At 37.3% G+C, this 26957-nt stretch overlaps 3 protein-coding genes across 5 annotated transcripts in view; all 3 read left to right on the top strand.

The window, feature by feature from the left end:
- Window positions 1–9676, top strand: part of LOC134814525 (syntaxin-6-like) — a 37899-nt gene extending 28223 nt beyond the window's left edge. The window contains exons 2-8 of one of the 3 annotated variants that reach the window (XM_063822685.1): window positions 4189–4291; window positions 4515–4676; window positions 5012–5099; window positions 5573–5693; window positions 6009–6062; window positions 8023–8137; window positions 8893–9676. In XM_063822685.1, the coding sequence (XP_063678755.1) occupies window positions 4541–4676; window positions 5012–5099; window positions 5573–5693; window positions 6009–6062; window positions 8023–8137; window positions 8893–9089 (711 nt within the window). In that variant the 5' untranslated portion in view covers window positions 4189–4291; window positions 4515–4540 and the 3' untranslated portion in view covers window positions 9090–9676. Of the gene's footprint in view, window positions 1–4188; window positions 4292–4508; window positions 4677–5011; window positions 5100–5572; window positions 5694–6008; window positions 6063–8022; window positions 8138–8892 lie in introns of all 3 variants that reach the window. The other 2 variants (XM_063822686.1, XM_063822684.1) reach the window with 2 other exon arrangements.
- On the top strand, window positions 575–3973 carry LOC134814166 (uncharacterized). The gene is made up of 6 exons (XM_063822218.1): window positions 575–685; window positions 867–1012; window positions 1312–1398; window positions 1726–1815; window positions 3209–3329; window positions 3537–3973. The coding sequence occupies exons 1-6, from the start codon at window positions 592–594 to the stop codon at window positions 3764–3766; spliced, it is 768 nt and encodes a 255-aa protein (XP_063678288.1). The 5' UTR covers window positions 575–591; the 3' UTR covers window positions 3767–3973.
- Window positions 9677–9985: 309 nt separating the features above from the next.
- Window positions 9986–26954, top strand: LOC134814524 (AP-4 complex subunit mu-1-like). Its single transcript, XM_063822682.1, has 11 exons — window positions 9986–10136; window positions 10405–10515; window positions 10976–11113; window positions 11266–11360; window positions 11982–12066; window positions 18882–19052; window positions 19553–19675; window positions 19871–19985; window positions 24818–24974; window positions 25522–25626; window positions 25878–26954. The coding sequence occupies exons 1-11, from the start codon at window positions 9986–9988 to the stop codon at window positions 25968–25970; spliced, it is 1344 nt and encodes a 447-aa protein (XP_063678752.1). The 3' UTR covers window positions 25971–26954.
- Window positions 26955–26957: the final 3 nt, after the last annotated feature.

Raw genomic sequence — 26957 nt, 5'->3', positions numbered from 1 at the left:
TTTCAAACTATGATTTAAAACATAAACCTAAACTAAAACTCAACTGGGCTCTCCTATGTCACCAAACTAGACCAATAAGCAATTTTAGCTTAGATAATTATATTTTTCTATATTTGTATAATAAGTTTTATATTGACGTAGTGGATGGTTGAGGGGGTTTCAAGCACAGGTCACTCTCAAATCCTAAAGATAAGCAGTGGCCTTCGGCACTTGAAACCTCCTCAAACCTCCCCTGATTTATTTATTATTGATATTGTTTGATTGTGCCGTAAAAATAAATATTTGTTTTATTATTAAACCAGAACTCCTGCATTTTATTCTTTGATTTATTCCATTATATCACTATGTCAAAATACCATTGCAGTTACATGATCTGCATGAATTACTGAATTACTGAAAATAAATCTACCTGAATTGGCCTTTGCTTGAAGCGTATTTGTGGAATGTGAATCAATCGCTTTATTGTCCTATTGTAGATGACGAATTTTAATTATGGTTTATTTGTTGAATCTCAATCACAGATATCCATCTACAATTAAAACGTTTTTTACAATAATTATTTTCCATCATAATATAGGGCACGATCAGATAATGTTACGACTCCTATCCCAAAGACTGGATCTGTTTTTTCAAGAAATGGTTGCTTTTGCTCCAGCTCTTATTGCTCATCCTCTACCCTGTCTAGGTTGGTTTAAACGTTTTCGTTCGGAAAAGTCCGTACTAGAAATTTATCAATACGTTCCCTTATCTGTCATTGTGCCTATTGAAACATACATCTTGAATTACTCTATTCAAGCAGTACATTATTCCATCGTTTGGTTGATATTCTTATTTGATTATCTACTTATTACTAACTGCAATTTCAGATTTAGTAGTAGATCACGTATCTGACCATGATGCAACATGTGATAGCGTTGATTTCAACGATTGTGGTATGTTGCTGATGGGCTATGCACCGAAGAGGAAGAAATCTGTAAAGATGAAGCGGATCGAAAGAAATAAACCCTGGAAGGTACAATTAATTGTGAACATCATGTCACGTGGTGTGACGTCATGTCACGTGGTGTGACGTCATGTCACGTGGTGTGACGTCATGACAAGTCTGTAAAGAAATAAACCCTGTAAGGTACAATTATTTGTGAACATTTTTCTCAGTTGTAAATTAGTAGTAAGATAATCATTTAACCAATAACCATCCGTATAGGATTTACTAATAAAGATAAGATTAGCAAGTTCCAATAGATGTAAATTAAAATAAAATTAGGAAAACTAATAGGATAACTGAATAACCTAAACGTGCACTAATTTTAGATCCCGGAAGATATCCCCTACACAACGTGTACTGACTGCGGTGCACCGCGCAGAGTCTACTTCATGTGTGAAGTGTGCTACGCAAAGGTAATCTTAGTAATCTGTCATTTTAGTAATTTTAATAATTTGTAATTTGAGTAGTTTGTAATATTAGAAATTGGTGATTTTAGTAATTTTAGCAGAGTAAGTTATACTTACTCTGTATCTGTGTTCCCAAAACGTTGTTAGTTGAGCTCTTTGGTAGAAATCTAGTAATTCTCAGAGGAGGATCTTGTGAATTATATGCGAAATATGTGAATTATGCGAAATATGTGAAATATGCGAAATATCTAAAATATGTGAAATATGTGACGCCATAATAACAAAGCAGTGAAATGTTATACGTATTATTTTATTGATTATAATATATTTAAGGTGAAATTGGCTACAGAAGAGTTACAGACACATATGAAAGAGAAAATAGCGGGAATGACATTCCAGAGGAAAGTAGAAGAAACTTATCTGGTTAGTAATTTAAACAATTTAAAGCTTTATATCGACATAATGTGAGAATAACGCCTAAAGTAAAAAAAGTAATGTAAAGCTTGTTACTGCCATGCAGCGAGAAATTGTTAGCAGCACTTTTAATTTCTGCCCTTGAAGCGTTTATTCAACCAATAACAAGAAAATTGAATCTTTCATAATACTTCAAATTCTTTGAATTTTATATATAACTGATTAAATGTTCCCCCAGAAATACAAGCCCCAGACCTACCAGGAGCAATAACTGATTAAATGTTCCCCCAGAAATACAAGCCCAATACCTACGAGGAGCAATAACTGATTAAATGTTCCCCCAGAAATACAAACCCCGAACCTACGAGGAGCAATAACTGATTAAATGTTCCCCCAGATATACAAGCCCCAGACCTACGAGGAGCAATAACTGATTAATGTTCCCCCAGAAATACAAGCCCCATACCTACGAGGAGCAATAACTGATTAAATGTTCCCCCAGAAATACAAACCCCGAACCTACGAGGAGCAATAACTGATTAAATGTTCCCCCAGAAATACAAGCCCCAGACCTACGAGGAGCAATGACTGATTAAATGTTCCCCCAGAAATACAAGCCCCGAACCTACGAGGAGCAATAACTGATTAAATGTTCCCCCAGAAATACAAGCCCAATACCTACGAGGAGCAATAACTGATTAAATGTTCCCCCAGAAATACAAGCCCCGAACCTACGAGGAGCAATAACTGATTAATGTTCCCCCAGAAATACAAGCCCCATACCTACGAGGAGCAATAACTGATTAAATGTTCCCCCAGAAATACAAACCCCGAACCTACGAGGAGCAATAACTGATTAAATGTTCCCCCAGAAATACAAGCCCCAGACCTACGAGGAGCAATGACTGATTAAATGTTCCCCCAGAAATACAAGCCCCGAACCTACGAGGAGCAATAACTGATTAAATGTTCCCCCAGAAATACAAGCCCCAGACCTACGAGGAGCAATAACTGATTAAATGTTCCCCCAGAAATACAAGCCCCGAACCTACGAGGAGCAATAACTGATTAAATGTTCCCCCAGAAATACAAGCCCCAGACCTACGAGGAGTAATAACTGATTAAATGTTCCCCCAGAAATACAAGCCCAAGACCTACGAGGAGCAATAACTGATTAAATGTTCCCCCAGAAATACAAGCCCCAGACCTACGAGGAGCAATAACTGATTAAATGTTCCCCCAGAAATACAAGCCCCAGACCTACGAGGAGCAATAACTGATTAAATGTTCCCCCAGAAATACAAGCCCAAGACCTACGAGGAGCAATAACTGATTAAATGTTCCCCCAGAAATACAAGCCCCAGACCTACGAGGAGCAATAACTGATTAAATGTTCCCCCAGAAATACAAGCCCCAGACCTACGAGGAGCAATTAGAGCCATACCTGGAGAAGTATACGTTAGAGAGGTTAAAACCTAAACCTGTTAAACCTATCGGAGACACCTGGAAAGATGATATTGATGGTGAGAAGCTGATCATGTTACAAAAGTTGAGATATGACCGGTTAAAATTGGCTTGGTGTGTAAATGTTTTCTGTAGAATAATTTCCTTTCTACAAAAGTAAGAAAATATTCCTTGACTAATTAGGTTGTACGTGATATGATTGTTACTTACTTTGAGTTAGTTTACGTGAGTATATAACATCATGTAACACTGTAATACCTTGTCAGATTATAAAAGGTGGTATCTGGAGGACGGTGATCCAGTCCTGCCTCCCAAAACTGACCAAGATGTTGATATGATATCTGATACTGACCTGATATCTGATCCTAACATGATATCTGATCCTGACCTGATATCTGATCCTAACTTGATATCTGATCCTGACCTGCTATCTGATCCTCACCTGATATCTGACACAGATGCAGACATAATATCTGATCCAGCACAAAAAGAATGATCCTGGGTCACGGATACGATTAATTTATTAGATATTGAAGTCACATGTTATAGTTAACTATTGTTAGGGCAACGCATTTTCATTATACGTTTTTATTGTATATTATTGACCCAAACTAAACGATACTCATCCCCGGAATTTGCGAATATTCAATATTTTTGTATACCTACAAGAAGTGTGGAAGTTGAAACTTTAAACCGTTTTGAACTGTTGTGTATTCACTCAAAAAGTGATTATGATTCGTATCTGATTTAGTTCAATTCAATCTATAAAATCATAAATCATACGACATAAATAACAGATTGTTGCTAAAATTCATGATGCATGAAAACTGAAGAGCAATTATATAAAGTAAATTATATTTTTATCCAAAAAATTATTAAATTTTAGAAAAATGCATCTGATTTTAACACATTTTCTAGGAATATGATGAAGAAAGCCGATTGAAGGAGGTTGAAAAGTAAACAAGAACGTTTAAGTATTGAAAGTTAGAAGCAGCTGTAACCATAAGATCTCATAGCATAGGTAATTTAAAGTCGCGAACCAACTTCTAGAGAAATTAGTTAATTCTTACACTGTTGTTTATAGTGTACTAGGACCACTAGGTGTAACATAATCTTGGTGTAGTATTTAAACCATCCAGTTTACACCGACTTAAAGATATAATATGAATAATTGTAAGGTAGTAATTAGTTGTTGATTATTAATTGTTCGTTACCAATATATTAAACTAGTCGATCAGTTTCAGACCTAGCCCCGAGGAGACAGGATATTATGGAGGACCCGTTTGAGATAGTGAAGGAAGAAACAGAAGCTGCTATAGCTGACATCAACAAGAACTTGGAGAGGTGGAAGAAGTTAGCCAGTGGGACTTCTAGTGTGGCTATACAAGAGAGAAACTCTGTTAAATGTTAGCTTTCACTTTCACTTCTAGTGTGGCTATACAAGAGAGAAACTCTGTTAAATGTTAGCTTTCACTTTCACTTCTAGTGTGGCTATACAAGAGAGAAACTCTGTTAAATGTTAGCTTTCACTTTCAATTCTAGTGTGGCTATACAAGAGAGAAACTCTGTTAAATTTTAGCTTTCACTTTCACTTCTAGTGTGGCTATACAAGAGAGAAACTCTGTTAAATGTTAGCTTTCACTTTCAAGTGTTAAGGTTAAACTTTAGTCCAACCATTATTTCATCCAAAATACATCATAAGCAGCTTTTACTTTTGTCCCTTTACAATACTCATTTACAGCTAAAATTTTGTCTCTGCTGGATGGAGCACTGAATGATATATTAGATCTGGAGGAAGCAGTACAGTCAATAGAGAGTGACAGACACAGGTAGCCTGTTTTTGAATACTTTCTTTGTTATTTTTGTTTTTCTATGCAGGTCCTCTCTGTACAAGCAGGTGTGCACAGAAAACTGCAACTTCATAATTAGCCATCATAATAGAAATGTTATTATTACGTACTCCATTAATTGACTCAGTCATTTAGCACTAAACACACCGCAGAATACTTTGAGGTCCAGTTCTATGAAACTAAATGCGCCAAAAATGGGGCATTTAGATTTTAGTCACAAAACGTAACGCGCGCTGCAATAGTTGTTTGCCTTTGCGCGCCTTAACATGCGCGCTGCAGGGAAAATAGCTAGATTCGTTCTGAAAGTGTTATTTCATATCATGGGAGATTTGGCAGTGTAGCAGCGGTTGTATTCAATAGTAATTAAAATTACTAATAACAGGAATTAGTAACTTTCAGGTCATGTATTTGATCACCTCTGATGTAAAACTTAATGTTGACTACTGTTTCAGGTTCAACATATCACAGGACGAGATAATGAACAGGAAGAGATTTATCCAAATGTCTCGGGAGCAATGTAGCAGAGCTAGAGATCAGCTGAACAATCCTAAGTTCGGGGACGCTGGCCCATCGGTAAAATCACCGCTACGTTCTTGGGGGGGGGGGGGGGGCTAGGGGTCGTCCACATGTTGGCCAATTTTTAACCCCCTCTGAGCTGTAATCAGTTTATACATAGCCACTGTGTTAAAAAACTCCAGTGACAAGCGTAATCATTTAGAAAACCCCCTCCCTCCCCCAATAACTACGTAAAATGTGAACTACCCTTTTGAATTGTTCAAACTAAAACCTGTAAAACTATCCCTCAAATATATCAAGAAATCGTGTAAATTGGCATCGCAAGATGTCAACATTTGAATTCAACCCTAGATTCAGACACGTATTTTTCAGCAGAATGTAGATCGGTACTCTGCTGCACAACAATCTGCTAACAGAAGTAACGAGGTATCTACTCTTTAACCCACGTGTCATGACGGGTATAGGACGCAGCGGCGGAAGTCACTGCGGCGGTGGACGGTACAGCGGAGGACGGTACAGCGGAGGACGGTACGGCGGTAGTTTCCAAAAAGGTTGGACGGTGCGGCGGATCACATGACACCCACTTTACTTTGGCAGTACGGCGGTACTACTACTACTTCTAGAAACTGTACCTATAAGATAGACCTAGCACTGCTAATATAACAAAATCGATTAGCTATAAAAAGTTCTATTTTCCTCTTTGTTACTTCGAAATTAAATTAAATTAAAATTAAATTGGATAAAGTTTAACATACAGGGTGAGTTGAAAATAGTGTGTGGAAAGTAAATGGCTCTATTTTTTTTGACAAATGAAATTTCCACTTAATTTTTGCATATTTAGGTAATGAAAATATATACTTTTTATAATAATACAATTAAAATACTTAATAATTAATAATTTGCTCAACCCATCGTCCTTTATTAGCTAGGACATATTGATAACGTGTAAGACAATTGTCTATAGCCGACTTGACTGTATTATGGGGGCAGGGGGGTCTTCATGGAAATTTTCTCAAAATCGACTTTTCAGTTAGTTGTTTCTGATAGAGGAGAGTAATATCTATCAGATGCTTTTGATGCCGTGGAAAAATATCGTTTCTAGCCGAAATTATTGCCGGCCAAAGGTCAGCGCGTGTGTGGTAATTGTATTGCGCGAGCGATTTTTGATCGCGTGCCCTGAAAATCGAGTCTAAAAATCTATTTTCTCCTACATTTTTTGAGCAATCACCCTGAAACTTTCAGTATATGTTCTAAGGATCATTTAGAAGAGATGAGCCAGATAGAATTTTGAGATAGGCCTTCAAACAATTTTTATTCGATTTTGAAAATCTTGGACCTCGTTTTTTGATAATTTTTTGAGGTCGACGATTTTCAAAATCGAATAAAAATTTTTAAAAGGCCTATTTCAAAATTTTGTCTGGCTCATCTCTTTTCAACTCACCCTGTATACATTGTGATTACTAAGAGCAGTTCTTGTTCCACTTTCTGGTTCGTATCAGATCGCGTCCGGTCTGCACAACGGTGGTTAAGCGAGTGCACGATGAGCTTGTTACGGTGAGATCTCATATCACTGCGCCGAGATGCAATGGCTGATCTTGGAGAGAGCAGACCGTAAAGTTTACGCACCCACCAGGGCTACCTACCTACCCCAGTTGTTTTTTTTTGGTTTATCATCTTGTATTGTTAAATTTATGGACCCCAAGTCACCACCTCCCCTGGTACTGGACGAGCAAAGTTCCCTCCACTCTTCTGGAACGCTTACGATCGGACCCACTTCCACATGAACAGAACGAACAACTTCGAGAATCAATATTCTCGATTTACATTGTCTGCAAAGCCCTGAATAAAAAAATGAACAACTAAACTAACAAGAATTATACAAAATGATAAAGAGAAAATAAAAAATAAAACTTATAATGCGAATCTAGAACAAAACTTAGAAACAAGTTGAATGTGTAAGTTCTGTCTTAGGTACAGTTTCTAGTAGTAGTACCGCCGTACTGTCCAAAGTAAAGTGGGTGTCATGTGATCCGCCGTACCGTCCAACCTTTTTGGAAACTACCGCCGTACCGTCCTCCGCTGTACCGTCCTCCGCTGTACCGTCCACCGCCGCAGTGACTTCCGCCGCAGTGACCGGTTCCCGTCATGACGTCACACCGCGTGTCATGACGTCACACCACGTGTCATGACGTCACACCACGTGTCATGACGTCACACCACGTGTCATGACGTCACACCACGTGTCATGACGTCACACCACGTGTCATGCCGTCACACCACGTGTCATGACGTCACACCTTTACAGTTTACATGCTTCAGTTCCGAGCTTCTTTTTTAAGAAATCTCTGATAAAAAGTCTATCTTTTCCACTACTTTCTACTCTCAGGTGTTCATAGAGAAGTCTATGGGAGAGCAGCAGCAGATAATGCAGCAGCAGGACGAACAGATGGACATTGTGGGTAAAAGTATTGGCAGGTTAAAAGAGATTGGCACTTTGATAGGTTAGTAACCAATACTCTTGTTAATATAGGATTACTTTTCGTTATGAAAGATGAAGATGACACTATCGATGTTTTGAATGTCTATGTTCAGGATTCTCATCAGTATATATTATATGAAATGAAATGAAATGAAATAAAATGAAATGAAATGAAATGAAATGAAATGAAATGAAATGAAATGAAATGAAATGAAATGAAATGAAATGAAATGAAATGAAATGAAATGAAATGAAATGAAATGAAATGAAATGAAATGAAATGAAATGAAATGAAATGAAATGAAATGAGGTATTTGTATCCCGCTCATATGATTAACCAACAACACAAGGAAGGTGGTTAACCATGTCAGAGCAGCTGACTGTGAGTGATGTGAGCAAATGTGTAAAAGTGAACTAAAGTATAACTCATCATAAGGCAAAGACAAAATTAAAACAACTTTTATTGTAAACCACACTAAACTAAAAAGAAGCAGAACCCATACAATACATTTAGGTATAATAAAGGTTAGTACAGTGTCATAATCAATCAAGAAAAAAACAGATCCTAGAAAGTAAGAGATCAAGACATAAAATATAATAGTTTATATATAATATATAATTTATTTCAAAATTCAAATAAATTTTATATAGATATATATATACCGCTTTCCCCCGGTGACCACGGCCCCCAGTATTATATATATATAATGAATGTTACCCAACGTATTTCGGCCAGGTGACATATTTGATAAATGTTACCCAACATATTTCCGCCAGGTGACGAAGTAGAAGACCAGAACCAGCTGCTAGACGAGTTCTACGGAGACATGGGCCAAACCGAGAAGAGGATGTCAAATGTGCAGCGGAAAATGGATAAGATTCTGGAGAAAGTGGACGGGAAGAAACAAAACATTATCATCGGGGTGTTGTTGATTGTCATGATCATTGTTGTTATTTTGTTCTTTTCTACTTAGATCCGGCTTGTCAATCTGTGACATGATAACCAAGAACCAATGTTCAATATAAAATCTCAACAAGTTTGTTATGTTTTATGTTACTATGAATATAACATGTGTTTGTTATAAAGTATTTAAAATTAATTTCCAAATCTGTACTGTTCCTAATGTTGATTTCCGTGTTGCCCACCATGTTTATTCTATAATGCTTTATGGTTTGTGAAAATTTGACGACATTAGATTGAGATACTAGGCATCAGAGTCATCACCCAGTGTCCTGTTAAAACGTGATGTGACGTCATGACACGTGGTGTGACGTCATGACACGTGGTTTGGCGTCATGACACGTGGTGTGACGTCATGACACGTGGTTTGACGTCATGACACGTGGAGAGATACTAGGCATCAGAGTCATCACCCAGTTGTTTCCTGTTAATGTCCGAGAAGTAAAATAATATTGATTCTATTATATATTCTATTAATTTTAGCAGAAATATTGGCTCCGTTTATTCGCACTATTTAATTGATGGGAAGCTAAACATTTTCATTTATTTTCGAAATTGATTTAATCGTAATGTTATTGTAAAGAATATTGTTACATCCCATTTTGTGTATTATTGATTACACACGTGGTGTGACGTCATGTCACGTGGTGTGACGTCATGTCACGTGATGTGACGTCATGTCACGTGGTGTGACGTCATGAAATTTTGTGTATTATTGATTAATACCTTCAAACCCAATATCTCATTGCTGGACAAGTAACATTTGATTTCGCGAGGTTCTTTTCTTTCTTAATTTCAATTTAATTAGTTATAAGATAATTAACAATTAACTACAATATTAACTTTAAACTAAAAACATTAACTAAAACATAAATAACTAACAACATTAACCATGATATTCTGTAAGGGATGATCTCAGTATTCTTCGTGTTGTCCTCTATAGGAGAGGTTATTGTGTTTAAAGACTTCAGACAACAGTTCACACGAACTGTTACAGAGGATTTTATAGATGTAATCAAGAAGAAGGGTGTCAGTAGGATACCTCCAGTTCTTGTTATTGGTAAGTTTCAATACGTGACGTCATGACACATGGTGTGACGTCATGACACGTGGTGTGACGTCATGTCACGTGGTGTGACGTCATGACACGTGGTGTGACGTCATACCACTCATATCGTTAATCATTCACACATAAGTATCTGCTGTTGTTGCTAGATAGTATCCTCATCAAAATTCAAATTTTCTGACTGTTATTAGTGGCAGGAATGGCTGTCTAATAATTCCATTCTGTCAGGCACGCTATTTTAATGAGCCCTTCTACCCCCCAGGTAAGAAGACGTATGTGTCTGTGTTCAGTAGTGGGCTTTACTGTGTGGTGGTACTAGCTGAACCGGACCTCTCCCCACTTTATGTTATAGAGTCTCTCGGCAGAATAGCAGGTTTGTGAGTTAGCAGGTATCTCCATTTATTATCCGGTATGTTGGGATTCTTTCGGCTGGATGGTGTTATGCAGAAGGTCCCGGGTTCAAATCCGGTCTGATGCAAGTGACAAGTCGGTCTGTCAACAAGCAGCTTCAACTGGAGATGCACACTCTCTGGCTCAAATTTTTTTTTGAGAATGAGAATTTTGCCATTTTCGTCGGGACTCTTAAAAATACTCACGATAACCCCCCCCCCCTATACGAGATAAGCACTTCATAATACAGTGTGACGTCATGACACGTGGTGTGACGTCAGGCCATTCCAACTCTGATGGGCCTACTCTTGTCCCTCGTTTGTTGGAATTATTTCTAATTTCTATCTGTGATCAGGAAACAGGCATTTTTTCGGAGAATTTCTTCAATCAATACTGTCCCAGTTTATTAATACTCCTGATTAAATTAATTAACCTAATCTCAGAGATAATAAAAGATTACTGTGGCACTCTCAACGTCAAAGCCATTCGAGCCAACCTGTTCTTAGTCCACGAACTACTGGAGGAGAATCTTGACTTTGGGATCTTTCAGTGTTTGAACACCTCAGATCTGAGAACGTTAGGTTAGTTTGTTTCACATCCCCTGCAGTGTAAATCTGTCAATAAGACTACCTCCACTTAAGAAGCCCCCCTGTCAATAACACTACCTCCACTTAAGGAGCCCCCTCCCCCCCCCTCCTTCGTTCTCCACACTTCATTTGCCGTTCTATTACAGTTCACTACGAACCTGTGGTGGTACACAACATCAAGGAAGAAGTGGGCTTCTCTCCAGACGCCATATTCGACCTGGGACTAAACTTTCTGAATCAGGTGATACATGGTGCAGTTATATTACGCTGATAATATCTAGTTACCTTGACAACTGATAGTATCTAGATACAGTTACCTTGACAACTGATAGTATCTAGATACAGTTACCTTGACAACTGATAGTATCTAGATACAGTTACCTTGACAACTGATAATATCTAGATACAGTTACCTTGATAACTGATAGTATCTAGATACAGTTACCTTGACAACTGATAGTATCTAGATACAGTTACCTTGACAACTGATAATATCTAGATACTGCTGCCGTGAAAACAGACAATATTTTATTACGGTGACCATGAAAACTGATAAAGTTGATATATCTAGTATAGATACAGCTGCTATGTTCACTCAACCGATAATATTTTGTTACTTTTATAATATTGACAACTGAACAAATCTTGTTATGATAACTAGGACAATTGATATTAACTTGTTACGGTTACCATGAAAATAATATCAGTTGTCATGTTAACCGCAACAAGATATTATCTGTTGTCATGGTAACCGTAACAAGATATAATTATCAGTTGTCATGGTAACTGTAACAAGATATTATCTAACTTTAACTGCTTGTTAAATTGTTGTCCTCTCATGAGCGGACGTTAACTCCCACAGATGCAGATAAGCAGTAACGCTGCCACCAAACCACTGGCTATTGGAGCTCAGAAACAGACGGAGGAACGAAACGAGATATTTATAGGTTTGTTGGTTTGCGGAGGTAGACCCTGTCAGGGGACTGCTTAATGCTTGGTTAAACGATATCATTAGGTGAATTGATATTGATATTGATGTTGAAGGGGGGGGGGGGGGGGGGGGGGGGGGCTATTGATATTTACGTGATTTTTTCCGTTCACCCTTTTTATTTATAAAAAGGCAATAGTGAAAGGTTACGAATGGACGTTTTTGCAGAAAAACGTGGATTTTGGAGAACGTTGTAGGTGGGTTAAAATATGTCGTCGGTACGTACTTCCGTTAGTAACCATGTCAACTAGCGCGCAGTGCAGCGCGCGAGTATTGCTTGCGGAGATATGATGTATATAGCTAGCCTGTCAATGAATGCGCGGCGCGACTGTATTTTAATGTATAATATGTAGTATATACTATATAGTATTAGGTAATAAGCCCAATTTATGTAGGTGGCATGCGTAGTATAGTGTACTGATGTGTATCAATATTATTATTATGAAGTGAGCTGATTGGATTATATTTATAGTTATAGTGAATGGAAATCTAGCGTCCGCCAAAACGAAACAACGGGCGCAATTCTTGTTATACACTATCCTGAGACGAATCTTGTTAATACTATTATTGGCTGGTTAGGACTAGTTGTGGCAGGCTGACTGGTTGAGGTCAGTTCTGGCAAGCTAGGGCCGGTTAGATGTGGCACTATAGATATAATTGCTATTTGGCACCTGATACACTGCAAGTTTACTGTTAGTTGTGTAGTTTGCTGCTACTACACATGCTACTACATGTCATAGGTGGTAATCGAACAATAATTAGTTTCTCGGATTTACAAATTTTTGGTATCGCTGTATTGCCATTCTGATCTCAGAAACACTGCTAATGAGGAGTAATAAATGAAGTTGCTTTTATAAATAAATATAACCTTGAAAAAGGTTGTTCAGAGTATTGTATCAAGAGGACAGAAGTAGTAGTAGATAATATCTTGTTACAGTTACCATGACAACTGATAGTAGGACCGAAGTAGGTCTCTTATCCTGTTGCCTTGTCATCTTTGGTTTAAAGGAGACTGATGATGAGAAACTATATGATAAAGTAGACGAACTGTTTCAACAGATTGAAGTGAAACCACGCTTTGAAGCTGTCAGGATTGGAAGGAAATATCGTTAAAAATCCAATAATATCCATGAGATATTATCGAAGTCGAAGGACCTGTGAATGAGTCTGCAGTCTGCACCACAAAAATGTGTTCATTTCTCCGGATCGGTCACATGAAGAGCAAGCCAGACACCATCTGCTTGTATTGGAGATGAAACATTAACAACTTGTATAATATTATATAATTAAGTTGGATACTAAACCATACTCTAAAATCCCTCTTTTTTACTATTGTCCATTCATACTTGGTAGAAGGGTTATTCTTCCGGCATCGCCAAGCAGAGTAGATGGCTGTATCTTTGACTTTAGGCTTCTTTCTGGAGTAGATGTACCCGTCCGTGTCCACCAGCCGTTGAGATCCTCTCTGTCCTTCGATGAATTTGGAGAAAGCAGTCATGTTGAATTAAAAACGATACTCTTCACGTTCACGTTGCATGCTACAATTGAAATTCATCTTATATTTGTCACTTTCGGATGGGGATGATCGATTGCGACTGATTGTATGTATTTAACACTTTAGTTCAATCGACATTAGACATGGCATGTAATTTCCGTTTAAATTGTAGATCAAAGCAAACATAGGTTAAGAGTTAATGAATAGTGTTATAAAAGATTCACAATTCACATATTCTAATACGCAAAAACATTTGTAAGTAACTATTTTAAAAACAACATGCATTTCTCAAAAGCGAGTAAGCGATTATTATCATCTTGTATTACTGAACAACTTTAAAACAATCTAAAACTTGTAAAATATCGTAAAAGACTGATAAGTGGTAACACAAATATAGTGCAGTTTATTATTCCCTCCTATCCTAAAAATAAAGGATTAAACATTCTTCTAGTTGAAATGTATACCCGTTGTAAAATCTCCTTCGATCCAAACGTGCAAATAACCTAAAATCGTGAGTTTATTCTCCATATAGTTTAAAGAACAATACTTGATTTATGATTACTACGACATTTAACAGTTATATTACAAATTTTTATGAAAAAATTGTTCATAAAAATCTGAAAATGGAATGACCAAATCTTCAGATTTCTCTGTGCATTTCCCTGTGCATTTCTTTGTACATAGCTTTGATTTCTCTGATTTCTCTGTACATGTTTGGATATATGCAAGTCGATCTTCCTTAAATCTCTTTGCTGGCATGTTTCGGAATCGTTTCTGATGTTCTAGAAAGTTTAGAGCACTTCCACAATAGATGGGTTTGGCGACCCACTGTATGAGATTCACTATTCTCTCTGCATTATAGATGTGCTTGATTTTAAGTGCATTGATGGCCTTTTCCGCTCCACTTCGGATTGCATCCACATCTCCTATTGCCAGAGCAGTTGCAAGATTCAAGAAGAGAACTTGGACAAACAGAGCGAAAGCAATGAGACCCACCAGCGTTGTTGTTGGGTAAATCATTTCTTGGTCGGCGTAATCGTCGTATTCGACTCCAGATACTCCCGCAGATAAGGTCTTGAAGATAGCATCTGCGGACAGTATTTTCCTAAAAACATTTGTGTGGCTCAACAGCATGTGGAATACCACCATAAAGGCGATCAAGAAGAAAACTAGCAAGGATAATATCTTTGAGACGAATGTCCATGCTATTTTGAAGAACATGATGATGTATATTCCAATATTCGGGAATACTTGTAGAAGAAGGAGGAGGTTAATAAAGCTGGTTAGAACGGAGAGAGCTCCAATCTTCCAATGAAAAGGGGACATGACACTTTGCGGTTCCAGCACATTGAGAGAAAAAAACAGACAGCTGCCGTATAAGATAACCTCTAAATAGTTCTCAGGGTCAATAAGATAGTTCATCAAACCTTGCAACCACGCTCTGCCAGTTTCAAGAGGGCTATTACTTCCACTATCAAGATCTGATCCATTGAAAACATTATCGAGGAGATCCAGAAGCTCAAGAAATAGGCGAATAGCAGACATCACCAAAAGTATGTATCCAAAGATATCACACTCTCCAGATTTCTTCTTTGAGCAGCCATCGGGAAATTCATCACAAGTATGGCTAGAATTTTCAATCCAGGATGTAATAGCTTTGTCATTTTCCAAAAGTTCAAATGGTTTGATTTGAGTGGACTGATATCCCATCAGCACAGAGAAGAAGATAAGGTAAAGAAGGAAGGTGAAAATGTAGAAGTAAGTTCTGGCAAATTTTTCCCACTTTGTAACGATCAAAGCTTCTACCACTGGATGTGTGAGAAGACTATGATTCATCTTTGCCATGATCTGGAGCGGGTTTGAACCGTGCTTATAATATCCCGAAGTTAGAGGCTTTCCTGTTTCCTCCTCCTCCTTCTTGTCCCTTTTCTCCTTCTTCTTCGTATTTTTCTCCTCCTTCTCCGCATTGACAGTCACAAGAGGCTCCTTTTCATCTTTTTTTTCCAATACTTCGGAGTCTTTCGTTTCCTTTTTCTCCTCCTTTTCCTCTTCGCCGTAGTTTTCCAATGCTCCGAAGTCAACGATGACTCGCTGAATGTCTTCATGCTTATTTTCAGAACCTTTGCTACTTTTAGTGAGGACAGCAGTTTTAGTTGTGATTATCGATTTATCCAGGATTTCGAATACCAACTCTGGCATTTTAGTTATCATGATATTGATAGAGGATTTGCCTTGACCGTTTCGCTGGTGATACTTAATAATGTGTTCATTCATTTTCTCAAAATTTTTCACTGCCTCTTTCGTTCGCAATTTTCCAAATATTCCACTGTCTTTTTCTTTTTCTACATTGTGCGTGCCAGGATTCCGCCCAGGATGAACGAAATGAAATGTGTAAGCAAGAGGAGGACTGTACCTGATCATCATAGCACATGATTTTTTATGATAGCGCGTTGCGGCGAAAGTAAATGGAGTCTCCTTGGCTTTGTTAGACATATTTATAGCAAGTCTCGCCTCATCTGGATCCTTAGCTCTGTTCAAGATAATTTCAATCGTGCTATCATAATCCCAATAAGCAGCAGTATGGAGCGGCGTATCGTCATCATCATCCTGCTGTACTAGATCTATACGTCTGTACTTACACAGCTCCTCCACAATGTCTACGTCTCCAAAAGCAGCAGCTAGTTGGAGAGGGCCCCACTTGCCCTCTCCTTGTTTGTTAACCTCATCTGTAGAGTAACCGAATTCTTCGCGCAAATGTTCCAGTCTTAAATGAGTGTCCCTACGACGGTGACCCTCTTTAACAGCTACGAAATACTTACTGTCAGTATCAGCATATTTATACAGAGGCATGAAGTTAGGAATGGCATGAAGAGTTGCAGGGCATACCGCACGCTCTATTTTCACTTGGACATTATCAGAGTATTCTTGACGATTTGCATCGTTTTCGGGTATGTCGATTGCAAAATCAGCTTCAGGATGTACTATATCCTCTGGATCTAAGTATCTCTGATAAGTCGCAGGTTCTACTCTATATATAGGCTCGTAAGATTGAGTCTTATAATCTACTGGTTCATCATATCGAAGAGTCGCAGAACATACTGCAGATAAAATCTCGGATTTTAAATATATTTTTGGTTCAGGTTCCCTTGTGATTTCATAAACCACTGGTTCAGGACTCTCCCTTGTTATTTCATAAACCACTGGTTCAGGAATCTCTCTTGTCATTTCATAAACCACTGGTTCAGCTCTTTTCATAATTGGAGTCCTACTTTCTACTGGTTCATCATATTGAAGAATCGCAGGACATACTGCTTCCAAAAGCTCGTAAGATTGAGTCTTATAATATACTGGTTCTTCATACTGACTCTCTCTCGGAATACAACGTTCTATAACTGGTTCATCAAGAGTCGCAGAGTTTACTGCATAATCAGGTTCCCAATCAGGAGTGCAATCAACATAATGTTCAAGAGTCGCAGGACATACTGCCCTGCTATCGGGACATCTTTCTAATTCTGGTGAAGGTGAGCTTGTAATTTCACAAACTGCTGGTTCGCAAATTTGAGTCGTATATTCTTCTTCTTCATGAAGTACTCGTAGTTCATAATCTTTTTCATAATCAAGGTTCTTTGCCTCACCATATTCACGCGACTCCATTAGTTACCAGGACTGCTTCTTTTTCAAGAGAGGCTTAAAATAGGATTGTAAGTTACACTGAATATGGATTTCAACTATCGATACGAAAGGTAAAATAAATCTATATAACTTATCCCATAATCAATTCAGGAATTCGATTTTAATTAAGGGATGATTTAAATAACTCCCTATGAATATTACAACTAACGAATAACGATAGTAATTATAGTGAAACATTTAAAAAAATGCGGAAATTAATATAATCAAACTCAGAGTTTCATAACTAACGTTAGTAATTAATAAATTATAGCGCAAGAGTAAAAAAAATGCAGAAATAAAAATCGAGTTAAATGCGAGCTAAATCACAGGGGAATGTTCGGATTGCACAAAGCAATTAGCAACGCAAACACACAGCGACACAATTACTGAATAACGAGTTAATAACGAGTGAACTTTGAAAGCAAACAAACACACTGGCGCGCAATTATATTATATATTACGTGTGAATGATATAAAGAAACCAACACGGAATATTTCTGTGGTCCGTAATTTGATAAACAGAAACGTGGCCAGCGTGTGAAGACAAAAGAGTTAGTGTAACTCGTTTGACGGAACTTGATGCGTTGATCAGGAACTGAAATAAAAGTGGATCGGATATCAAGCACAAGCATTGTGTTTCACACTTCTTATGTTTCATTTACAAAGTAAACAGACTCGTGATGGAACCATTGGATTTCCGTGACCAGAAATATAAGAATGGAGCGAAAGCTCATCCTATCTGAGCTCTCGCAATTCGCTCCATTCTTATATTTCTGGTGATGTAATGAGGGGCCGGTCCTTTTTTGGCATACTTAGCTGTGGCCGGTGTAACTGTCTACAGTATATTAATACACTTACCTCTTATATTATACATTTATTATGTTATAGTACAATGTACATGGTGTTTTAGACTAAAGAAACAATGATACTGAAACGGTGCCCAATCCTCAATTGATATTAAACCATTAGGGACGATAGAGTCGTTGACGACGCATCTTTTCTAGAGGCTATGGATGACAAACCAAAATATTTGATTACAAAAATTTTATGCACGGATGTTCAAAACTATTAGGCTACATTATTTAGTTCGGAATATGGGCCTAATGAGTAACTAACAATTAGATAATTTAGTTACTTAGTCGTGATAACTGGAAATTATTCCAATTAACTTCTGGCCTTCATTAAAACGTCATGAATGCCACGGTTGCTATGCGACAAAAGTTGCGGGAAACGATTTCTTGAATGCTAGCGAAAAGCCCGTGATAATCAGATGTTCACAAACAGAGCTAGACGCTGTGTCCTAACTGCGGTCGCATACGACCCACTTGCACTCGTCCGGGTCGCAAACGACCCATCAAGTTTAACCACGTCATTAATAGATTAATTATCAGTACCAGTATCATGCGGTTCCACCATCAATAAAGTCAGCGTAACAGTTGGTGTAACTTCACTGAACACTTCGTAGCTCTTAATCCCACACAAACCACGGTGGCTAACCACTAGGCCCCATGAGATCCGGGGTCTCACGGTGATCTGTCTTCCAGACATTGATTGGGTTAACGAGGTGTCCAGTATAACCACTAACTATTTACACACTGTCACACCAGATGTGATAGAGAAGTTGAACATAACGGTGGAACGTGACGGTGACATCTCCTCGGCAGCTATACACGGCTCTATCAGACTGAAGAGCTTCCTTCATGGGGCCCCAGACCTCAAGATAATGTTAAACAGAGATCTGTTTGTAGGGGGCACACCTCCCGAGTACAAAAAGAAAGGTAAGTGTGACGTCATGACACGTGGTGTGACGTCATGACACGTGGTGTGGCGTCATGACACGTGGTGTGACGTCATGACACTTGGTGTGAGGTCATGACACGTGGTGTGGCGTCACGACACGTGGTGTGACGTCATGACACGTGGTGTGACGTCATGACACGTAGTGTGACGTCATGACACGTGGTGTGATGTCATGGCACGTGGTGTGATGTCATGGCACGTGGTGTGACGTCATGGGAAAGTAGTATACTTAAGGGATATCAACACGTAGGAGACTAGGATAGTGATGATTCCACGAACTTCTTGTTACATTTGATTTGAATTACGTCATATTGCTTATCTAAGGAAGGACTTGATCCACTATCACTTGAAACTAATCCCTCACCAAGAATTATATTTATTATTTATTTAATATTAATATTAATATTAATATTAATATTAATATTAATATTAATATTAATATTAATATTAATATTAAATAAATATTTATTTATTTCAGCGATTGTTCTGGACGAGTGTTGTTTCCACAAATGTGTTAACAGAGAGTTGTTCAGCTCAGAGAGAACGTTACACTTCAAACCTCCCGTTGGGGAATGTGTTATCTTTACCTACATTATCAGAGGTAATCGGTATAATTACGTAATTACTTCTTTACTTAATTACCTTGGCATTTGTTTCAGGTTGGGGGGAGGGTCTAGATCAGTGAGTATATTAATTAATGTTTTAGTAGTAGTTGTACAGCAATATAACTAAGGTAATGTGACTACTGCGGACCCTCTATGCGGAATGTTTTAATCGAAATTGCTAATTGTTTCAGATAAGCTGAAGAACCCGCTCCCCTTCCGTATGTCAGTAACCTCATCTGCTGATCCCGACTGTAAAGAGGTGGTGATGACGATAAAACTCAAGTGTAACATCCCCACTAACAAGAGGTGAGTGAAAGTGAAAGTGAAAGTGAAAGTGAAAGTGAAAGTGAAAGTTTATGACGACTAAACTCTAGCGTAACATCCAAACTGACAAAAGGTGAACATCTTGTTGGGCTTGATTATTTTGTACAGGAAACTTGTCCAGCGAACAGTTGTTACAGGAGAGAACTTACCGGATCTTATCTGGACGGACATTCGTGGACGGACATTATTTTGGAGTGGATATAGTTATGGACACAACAATTTCTTTGAACATAATATATTCTAGCTGGACATTGTGTGAGGGCTAAACCCTCCACCACTGACTATACGTGATGTCCGACCAAATGTAATCCGATAAAGTATCTATATTAATACTAAACAACTATCAAATGATCTCGTTAACACCAAACGTGTAATTCATTTCACACCCCTACTACACGTGTAACTCATTTCACACCCCTACTACACGTGTAACTCATTTCACACCCCTACTACACGTGTAACTCATTTCACACTCCTACTACACGTGTAACTCATTTCACACTCCTACTACACGTGTAACTCATTTTACACCCCTACTACACGTGTAACTTATTTCACACCCCTACTACACGTGTAACTCATTTCACACCCCTACTACACGTGTAACTCATTTCACACCCATACTACACGTGTAACTTATTTCACACCCCTACTACACGTGTAACTCATTTCACACCCCTACTACACGTGTAATTCATTTCACAACCCTACTACACGTGTGATTGTATACAGTTTCTTATTTTGCACGTGTAAAATACACAAAGTGTACCCGGATATGGTTCACAGCTCCGATTGTTAAAGTCTTCAGCGGTTGTTACGCGGCCCTCTACAGGCTTTTATCAGACTTTTAACTGGCTCTAATCAGCTTTTAAAAGCTTTTAACAGCTGGTGTTTGAGATATTGATCAGGTAAGCCATATGCTCGAATTAATAGCTATACTTATGAATGCTCGACTTTTGGAAGCAAAAATAAAAATTCGAATTATCAAGTATTGAAAAAAAGATTACACAATACACATATCATAAACACAATTTTTATTATATTATTTGAAGGTTATTTCTATTTTAATTAGATAATAAGACAGGGTGATAACAAATATATACTAATGTCTAGTAATGTTTAATTTTGATCTATAAACTATCCCTAAAACTTAGTCATCCAGCAACTTTAACTTTAAATGTCGTATTTAGTTAAAATCACTAATCAGTCCAATACTGCATCTTTCTTTATTAATCAACAGTACGAGTTATTGCCCTTGGCCTTTTAAATTTCGGACAGTTTTTTTTCTTCCCCTCCTCTCTTCCATCTCCATCTCTGCAGCTTCCTCCTCCATTAAATCAACGGTCTCTGGTAGTTCACCCTCGAGCTCAGGGAAATTGTCTGGAAACACAAGCACTGTTAGTCTTAATCGCTAAAATGTCGTTTAGTTGTAAGGAAGTAACTAAAAGACACTTTACAGTCATTAGCATGATACCGTCTAACCCTAATTTAAATAGTGTCGAGACTAAAAGTAAAATAATTATTATCTATTTAATTCGCGTTTTTGACACCTCTTGGGGGTCCAAATTTTGGCACTAAAATTCTTATTCCATGACCAATATTTTATTTTTTAATGCTGATTTGAAAAGCATTAAAGCATTTGACCCAGTCAAAAAAGTTTCTTTTACGGTTTTTTCGGAAAGTCGCGTTAAAGTTGATGCCGTGGTGTCAGTAAAATGGTACGGATAAACATATATTATATATATATAATGTATATATATCGTCTCGCTTTATCTATAGTAAGATGAGAGAAATTTTATTTCTACACGATTGACAAATAGTTACAATTTTATTTACTTAGCAATGAGATACAAATGAAGTTTATCGAATAATAAAATGACAACTATATCAATTAATTAATTGATTAAATAATTAATATTGATGTATAATAAAGAGTGGACCGACCTTCCTCTTCAATAGCGTTGACACAGACGACTGCGAACACTGCAACCAGTAAAATGAACACCTTCATGTTTCTGTTAGACTACAAATTTTATTAGATAAAAGTTCTAAACAAGGGATATAGATAGTTAAAAAACAACGCCCAAGTCTAATTTTTCCCCAAAACAAAGAACTTAATATCAAAACTTCATCGTAGTTTCTGCTAATTTATTTAATTAGAATGTATTTTTTTACTCGCTTAATTAGGTTAACGGAATGACCGGAATTTGCAATTTATATTGTAAAATGTAAGATATCTTTTACTTGATGATTTGCGTACAATTGCAACAGACGGGAATCATTTTTGGAGCGACTGGAATCTTAATTTTAGATACTATACAAGTTAAAAACTATACAAGTTAAGGGGGGGGGGGGGGGGGGGGGTGGTTCACCCTGATTTTTTTGTGAAACTTGGTTTCGAGATAGCAGTTGACCAACAAACTAGGACCGGTGACCGAATTTTTGAGGGGGTCCCGGACCCCAACCGCCAAACGGTGCATGCGGGGCAGCCACGCCCATATTTGGTCCAAATTAGGCCCAATTTAACCAAATTATACCCTGAACAAGCCCAAACTCGTATATGAATTTTCATCAAGATTGGACAAAAAATGACTGAGTTATGAGCCAAAAACCATATGACCATATTTGGTTGTCCAATCTTGATGAAAATTCATATACGAGTTCAGGGGACCACTAGCTACAAGTAGAGCATCTGGATTTTGGGCATGCTCAGGGTATTTGGTTAAATTGGGCCTAATTTGGACCAAATATGGGCGTTTGGCAGTTAGGGTCGGGGACCCCCTCAAAAGTTAGGTCACCGGTCTTGGTTTGTTGGTCAACTGCTATCTCGAAACCAAGTTTCACAAAAAAATGTGTGAACCCCCCCCCCCCCCCCCCCCCCCCCCCTTAAAAACTGTAAAAAAATTAAATAAAAGCACGGACTTAAAGAATGCAGTGCAAAGTGCAAGCAACACACTAAATACCATGGTAACAGTGTAGTTACCACACTTCATAACAATCAGACTACCTTCCCACTACTCTTTAAATACCATGGTTACAGTGTCGTTACCATGAAGACTTTTAGTGTCCGACTTCTTCCGGTTGAAAGAGAACTGCTAAATTTAGAATTTCGGTGACGTGGTGTTTGTCTCTAAGTTTAACAAGTATTATGATATTGTTGTGGATCTGACTAGGAGTAAAACGTCAGTAAAAAGTAGATGATAGTATTTCGTGTGCATCCAATCTAAGGTTTCAAGACTAAGGTATATAAGGATTCAAGACTAAGGTATTTAAGGTTTCAAGACTAAGGTATTTAAGGATTCAAGACTAAGGTATTTAAGGTTTCAAGACTAAGATATTTAAGGTTTTAAGACTAAGGTATGGTATTGTTTGATGACGTATGCACTATGCAGTATAATAATGATATAATTTGCCTGTGGGAAAATCGGTTATGCTGCGGTTCTAAGGTTAGTAGAGGCTATTAGAGCCTTTCCTTTGTTGTAGAGATGGCTAGTCCCTTCCTTTGCATAGGTTAGAAACACCCATGCACCTCCCGTTCGAGCCACCCACCCCACACCGCGTGGAGGTTCGGTGAGGTTTTCGTGGGGCTGTTTGATGACGTATGCAGTATAATAAACAATAAGCTGGAAATCAGTTAGGTTTACAGGTAATCTCGCGGCTCAAGGATTACATGAGGGGTTGAGAGCTGAAAAAGCTAGACATCATGTTATCATAGTACTATGTTATACTCAACTATCAACAGTTCCCTTTTGTATTAATACTTGATGAATTTATTCCGTGAAAAATGTATAATTTATAGAAAACGCCCATTTGAAAAAATAGAACCAACAAAAGTACTATGTATCAACAGATGTTCAGTGATAGGTCTTAACTAAGAAAACTAATATTTCCATGCATAATGTTACAAGACCCCGGTTTACCGCGGTTGCTTCCTTTCCCCCAAACTCCGCGGTAAATAGGGGTTTTACTAAGTTATCTGATGATTTTCAGTTGTAAATAGACATAAACAGTTGAATGGAGTTGAAACTTAACTAAGAAAACTAATATTTAGAGATGTTCAGTGATAGGTCTTAACTAAGAAAACTAATATTTCCAGATGTTCAGTGATAGGTCTTAACTAAGAAAACTAACATTTGCAGATGTTCAGTGATAGGTCTTAACTAAGAAAACTAACATTTGCAGATGTTCAGTGATAGGTCTAACGATCCCCTTCCCGTGGTGTTTGTCTCTAATTTTAACGGGTATTATGATATTGTTGTGGATCTGACTAAGAGTAAAACGTCAGTAAAAAGTAGAGGATAGTATTTCGTGTGCATCCAATCTTATTTATAAATAAGATATTCGTATAAATACGAATATGTAAGGAAGTACTTTGGACCCCTTTATTATGTTATAGTGGGGGGGGGGGGGGGGGGGGGGGGGTACTATCATTTTATAATAAACAATAAGCTGGATGACGTATGCAGTATAATAAACAGTGATAGGTCTTAACTAAGAAAACTAAAATTTAAAGATGTTCAGTGATAGGTCTTAACTAAGAAAACTAACATTTGCAGATGTTCAGTGATAGGTCTTAACTAAGGAAACTAACATTTGCAGATGTTCAGTGATAGGTCTTAACTAAGGAAACTAATATTTGCAGATGTTCAGTGATAGGTCTTAACTAAGAAAACTAATATTTGCAGATGTTCAGTGATAGGTCTTAACTAAGAAAACTAACATTTGCAGATGTTCAGTGATAGGTCTTAACTAAGGAAACTAACATTTGCAGATGTTCAGTGATAGGTCTTAACTAAGGAAACTAATATTTGCAGATGTTCAGTGATAGGTCTAACGATCCCCTTCCCGTACGATGTAACAAGTGTACACTCTAATGATAAGACTACAAATGTGACTGTGTCCTGTAAACGAGTTATACACTGGCAGATCCCACATATGGACGGCGGGAATGAGAAACATGTCATTTTGAAGGTATTTAATGTTGTGTTTAGGTATTTATTTAAAATTTAGTTGTGTTTAATTAAGAGGTATTTATTGTTGTGTTTAGGTATTTATTTAGAACAAGTATTTATTGTTGTGTTTAATTACGAGTGTTCGAATGTCTCATCAAACGGGATCAATAGAAATTTACCCAAGAAAACATTATTGGGATTTAAAGTTGACCTTTGGGAAAAAAGAACCTTGTTCCAAGTCCTTTTTTACTTGAATCATACTTTTAGATATACTTTGCTTTCAAATAAAACTAGAAATAAAATGAATTGTAACTAACAATTCATTTCAAATAAAGCTAGAAATAAAATGAATTGTAACTAACAATTAATTTCAAATAAAACTAGAAATAAAATGAATTGTAACTAACAATTAATTTCAAATAAAACTAGAAATAAAATGAATTGTAACTAACAATTCATTTCAAATAAAGCTAGAAATAAAATGAATTGTAACTAACAATTCATTTCAAATAAAGCTAGAAATAAAATTAATTGTAACTAACAATTAACTGAGTCTGGTCTATCAGGTAAAACCGAGCGGAGAGTGGCCCGAACACCCAACCAACAATATCGGACCTATTTCCATATTGTTCGAGTGTCAGAGTTACACCTGTAGTGACATTAATATAAAAGTAAGTAATGTGTATTATAGAATTAAGTTAATAATTCGTTGATCTGCAACGTTACTTCCTCCAGTTTTATTATATGCAGACTGCAAAGTGGTAAGATATTTGTCAAATTTTCAATCTCTGTTACACCACTACAATTAAAATAACTGTTTCTTATTTTCTCTAAGAACTCTGTTCCTCCTCAGAAACTGAAGGTATAATGTATAATGTATAATGTATAATGTATAATGTATAATGTATAATGTATATTACAGAAACTGAAGGTGACAGAGCAAAGACAGAATTACCTTCCCTACAAGTGGGCACGAAGTGTCACTCACGGGGAAAACTACATATTCAGAGTCTGATGTTACACTGGCCTGGTGTGACACTGGTGTGACACTGGTGTGACACTGGTGTGACACTGGTGTGACACTGTTGTAATATTGCTGTGACACTGCTGTGACAAGTTTTCAGAGCCTGTTGGCTGGAATTGCATTTGTAGTTTAATCCATAAAGAATTATTGAAATGGTAACCTTAAAACATCCAGAAATTAGGATTTGAAAAGGGTTGTCACTGTTACGACGTTGCTGTGACGTTGCTGTGACACTGTTGTAATATTGCTGTGACACTATTGTTGTTGTCACGAGTGGCTGATGTGCTGCATGATACCATGATGTGATGTTGTTAGGTCAGATTGCGAGACTTCCCCTGCCTCACAGCTTCCATAGTCCTGAATTATTACTTTAGTCTTCGGTGTTCTGATTTATAAACTAATAAGTAATAATGAATAATAATAATTAATAATAAACAATAAGAGTTACAACTTGGTTCGGAGTTATTCCAAACATCATCATGATATGAACTATACCAGCAGTAACTTGAGTTGGTTTAAATTTCAATTATTTTCATATCAGATTTGTATTTTGCATTGAGTGAAGTATCGGATAACCATTAGATACTGTATTTCATTTAGGTCTTCATTAATTTTTACCCAGTATTGCCACTGAACCACTGTTTATTTTGACGAATTCCGAGTCTAATTTTAAATATGGCAAATTTGGCAAATTTATGGCCATTGTATTGGTATTAAAGTATTAAACCTTGCTTCAGATTTTTTTCGGAATTCGTTTTCACCTTTAATGTTGAAATACCTTTCATATCACTACAACTAGTTCATCGTTGCTATTTTCTTCAATTTTTCTAATACCTGGTTAATTGGGGTTCGACATTGCTGCTTGTTCACAAGCTCTTTATCCTTAATTAATGATTAAGTTGGTTATATTTGCTGTTTTGAATTTGATTGTTTTACGTATTTAATTGTAATTTTGACAGAAAAAATATTTTATCCCGC

The sequence above is a fragment of the Bolinopsis microptera genome, chromosome 4 (assembly GCF_026151205.1).
Source record: "Bolinopsis microptera isolate Bmic1 chromosome 4, MBARI_Bmic_1.0, whole genome shotgun sequence".
Lineage (NCBI taxonomy): Eukaryota > Metazoa > Ctenophora > Tentaculata > Lobata > Bolinopsidae > Bolinopsis > Bolinopsis microptera.
This window is presented reverse-complemented; position numbering and strand designations above follow the sequence as displayed.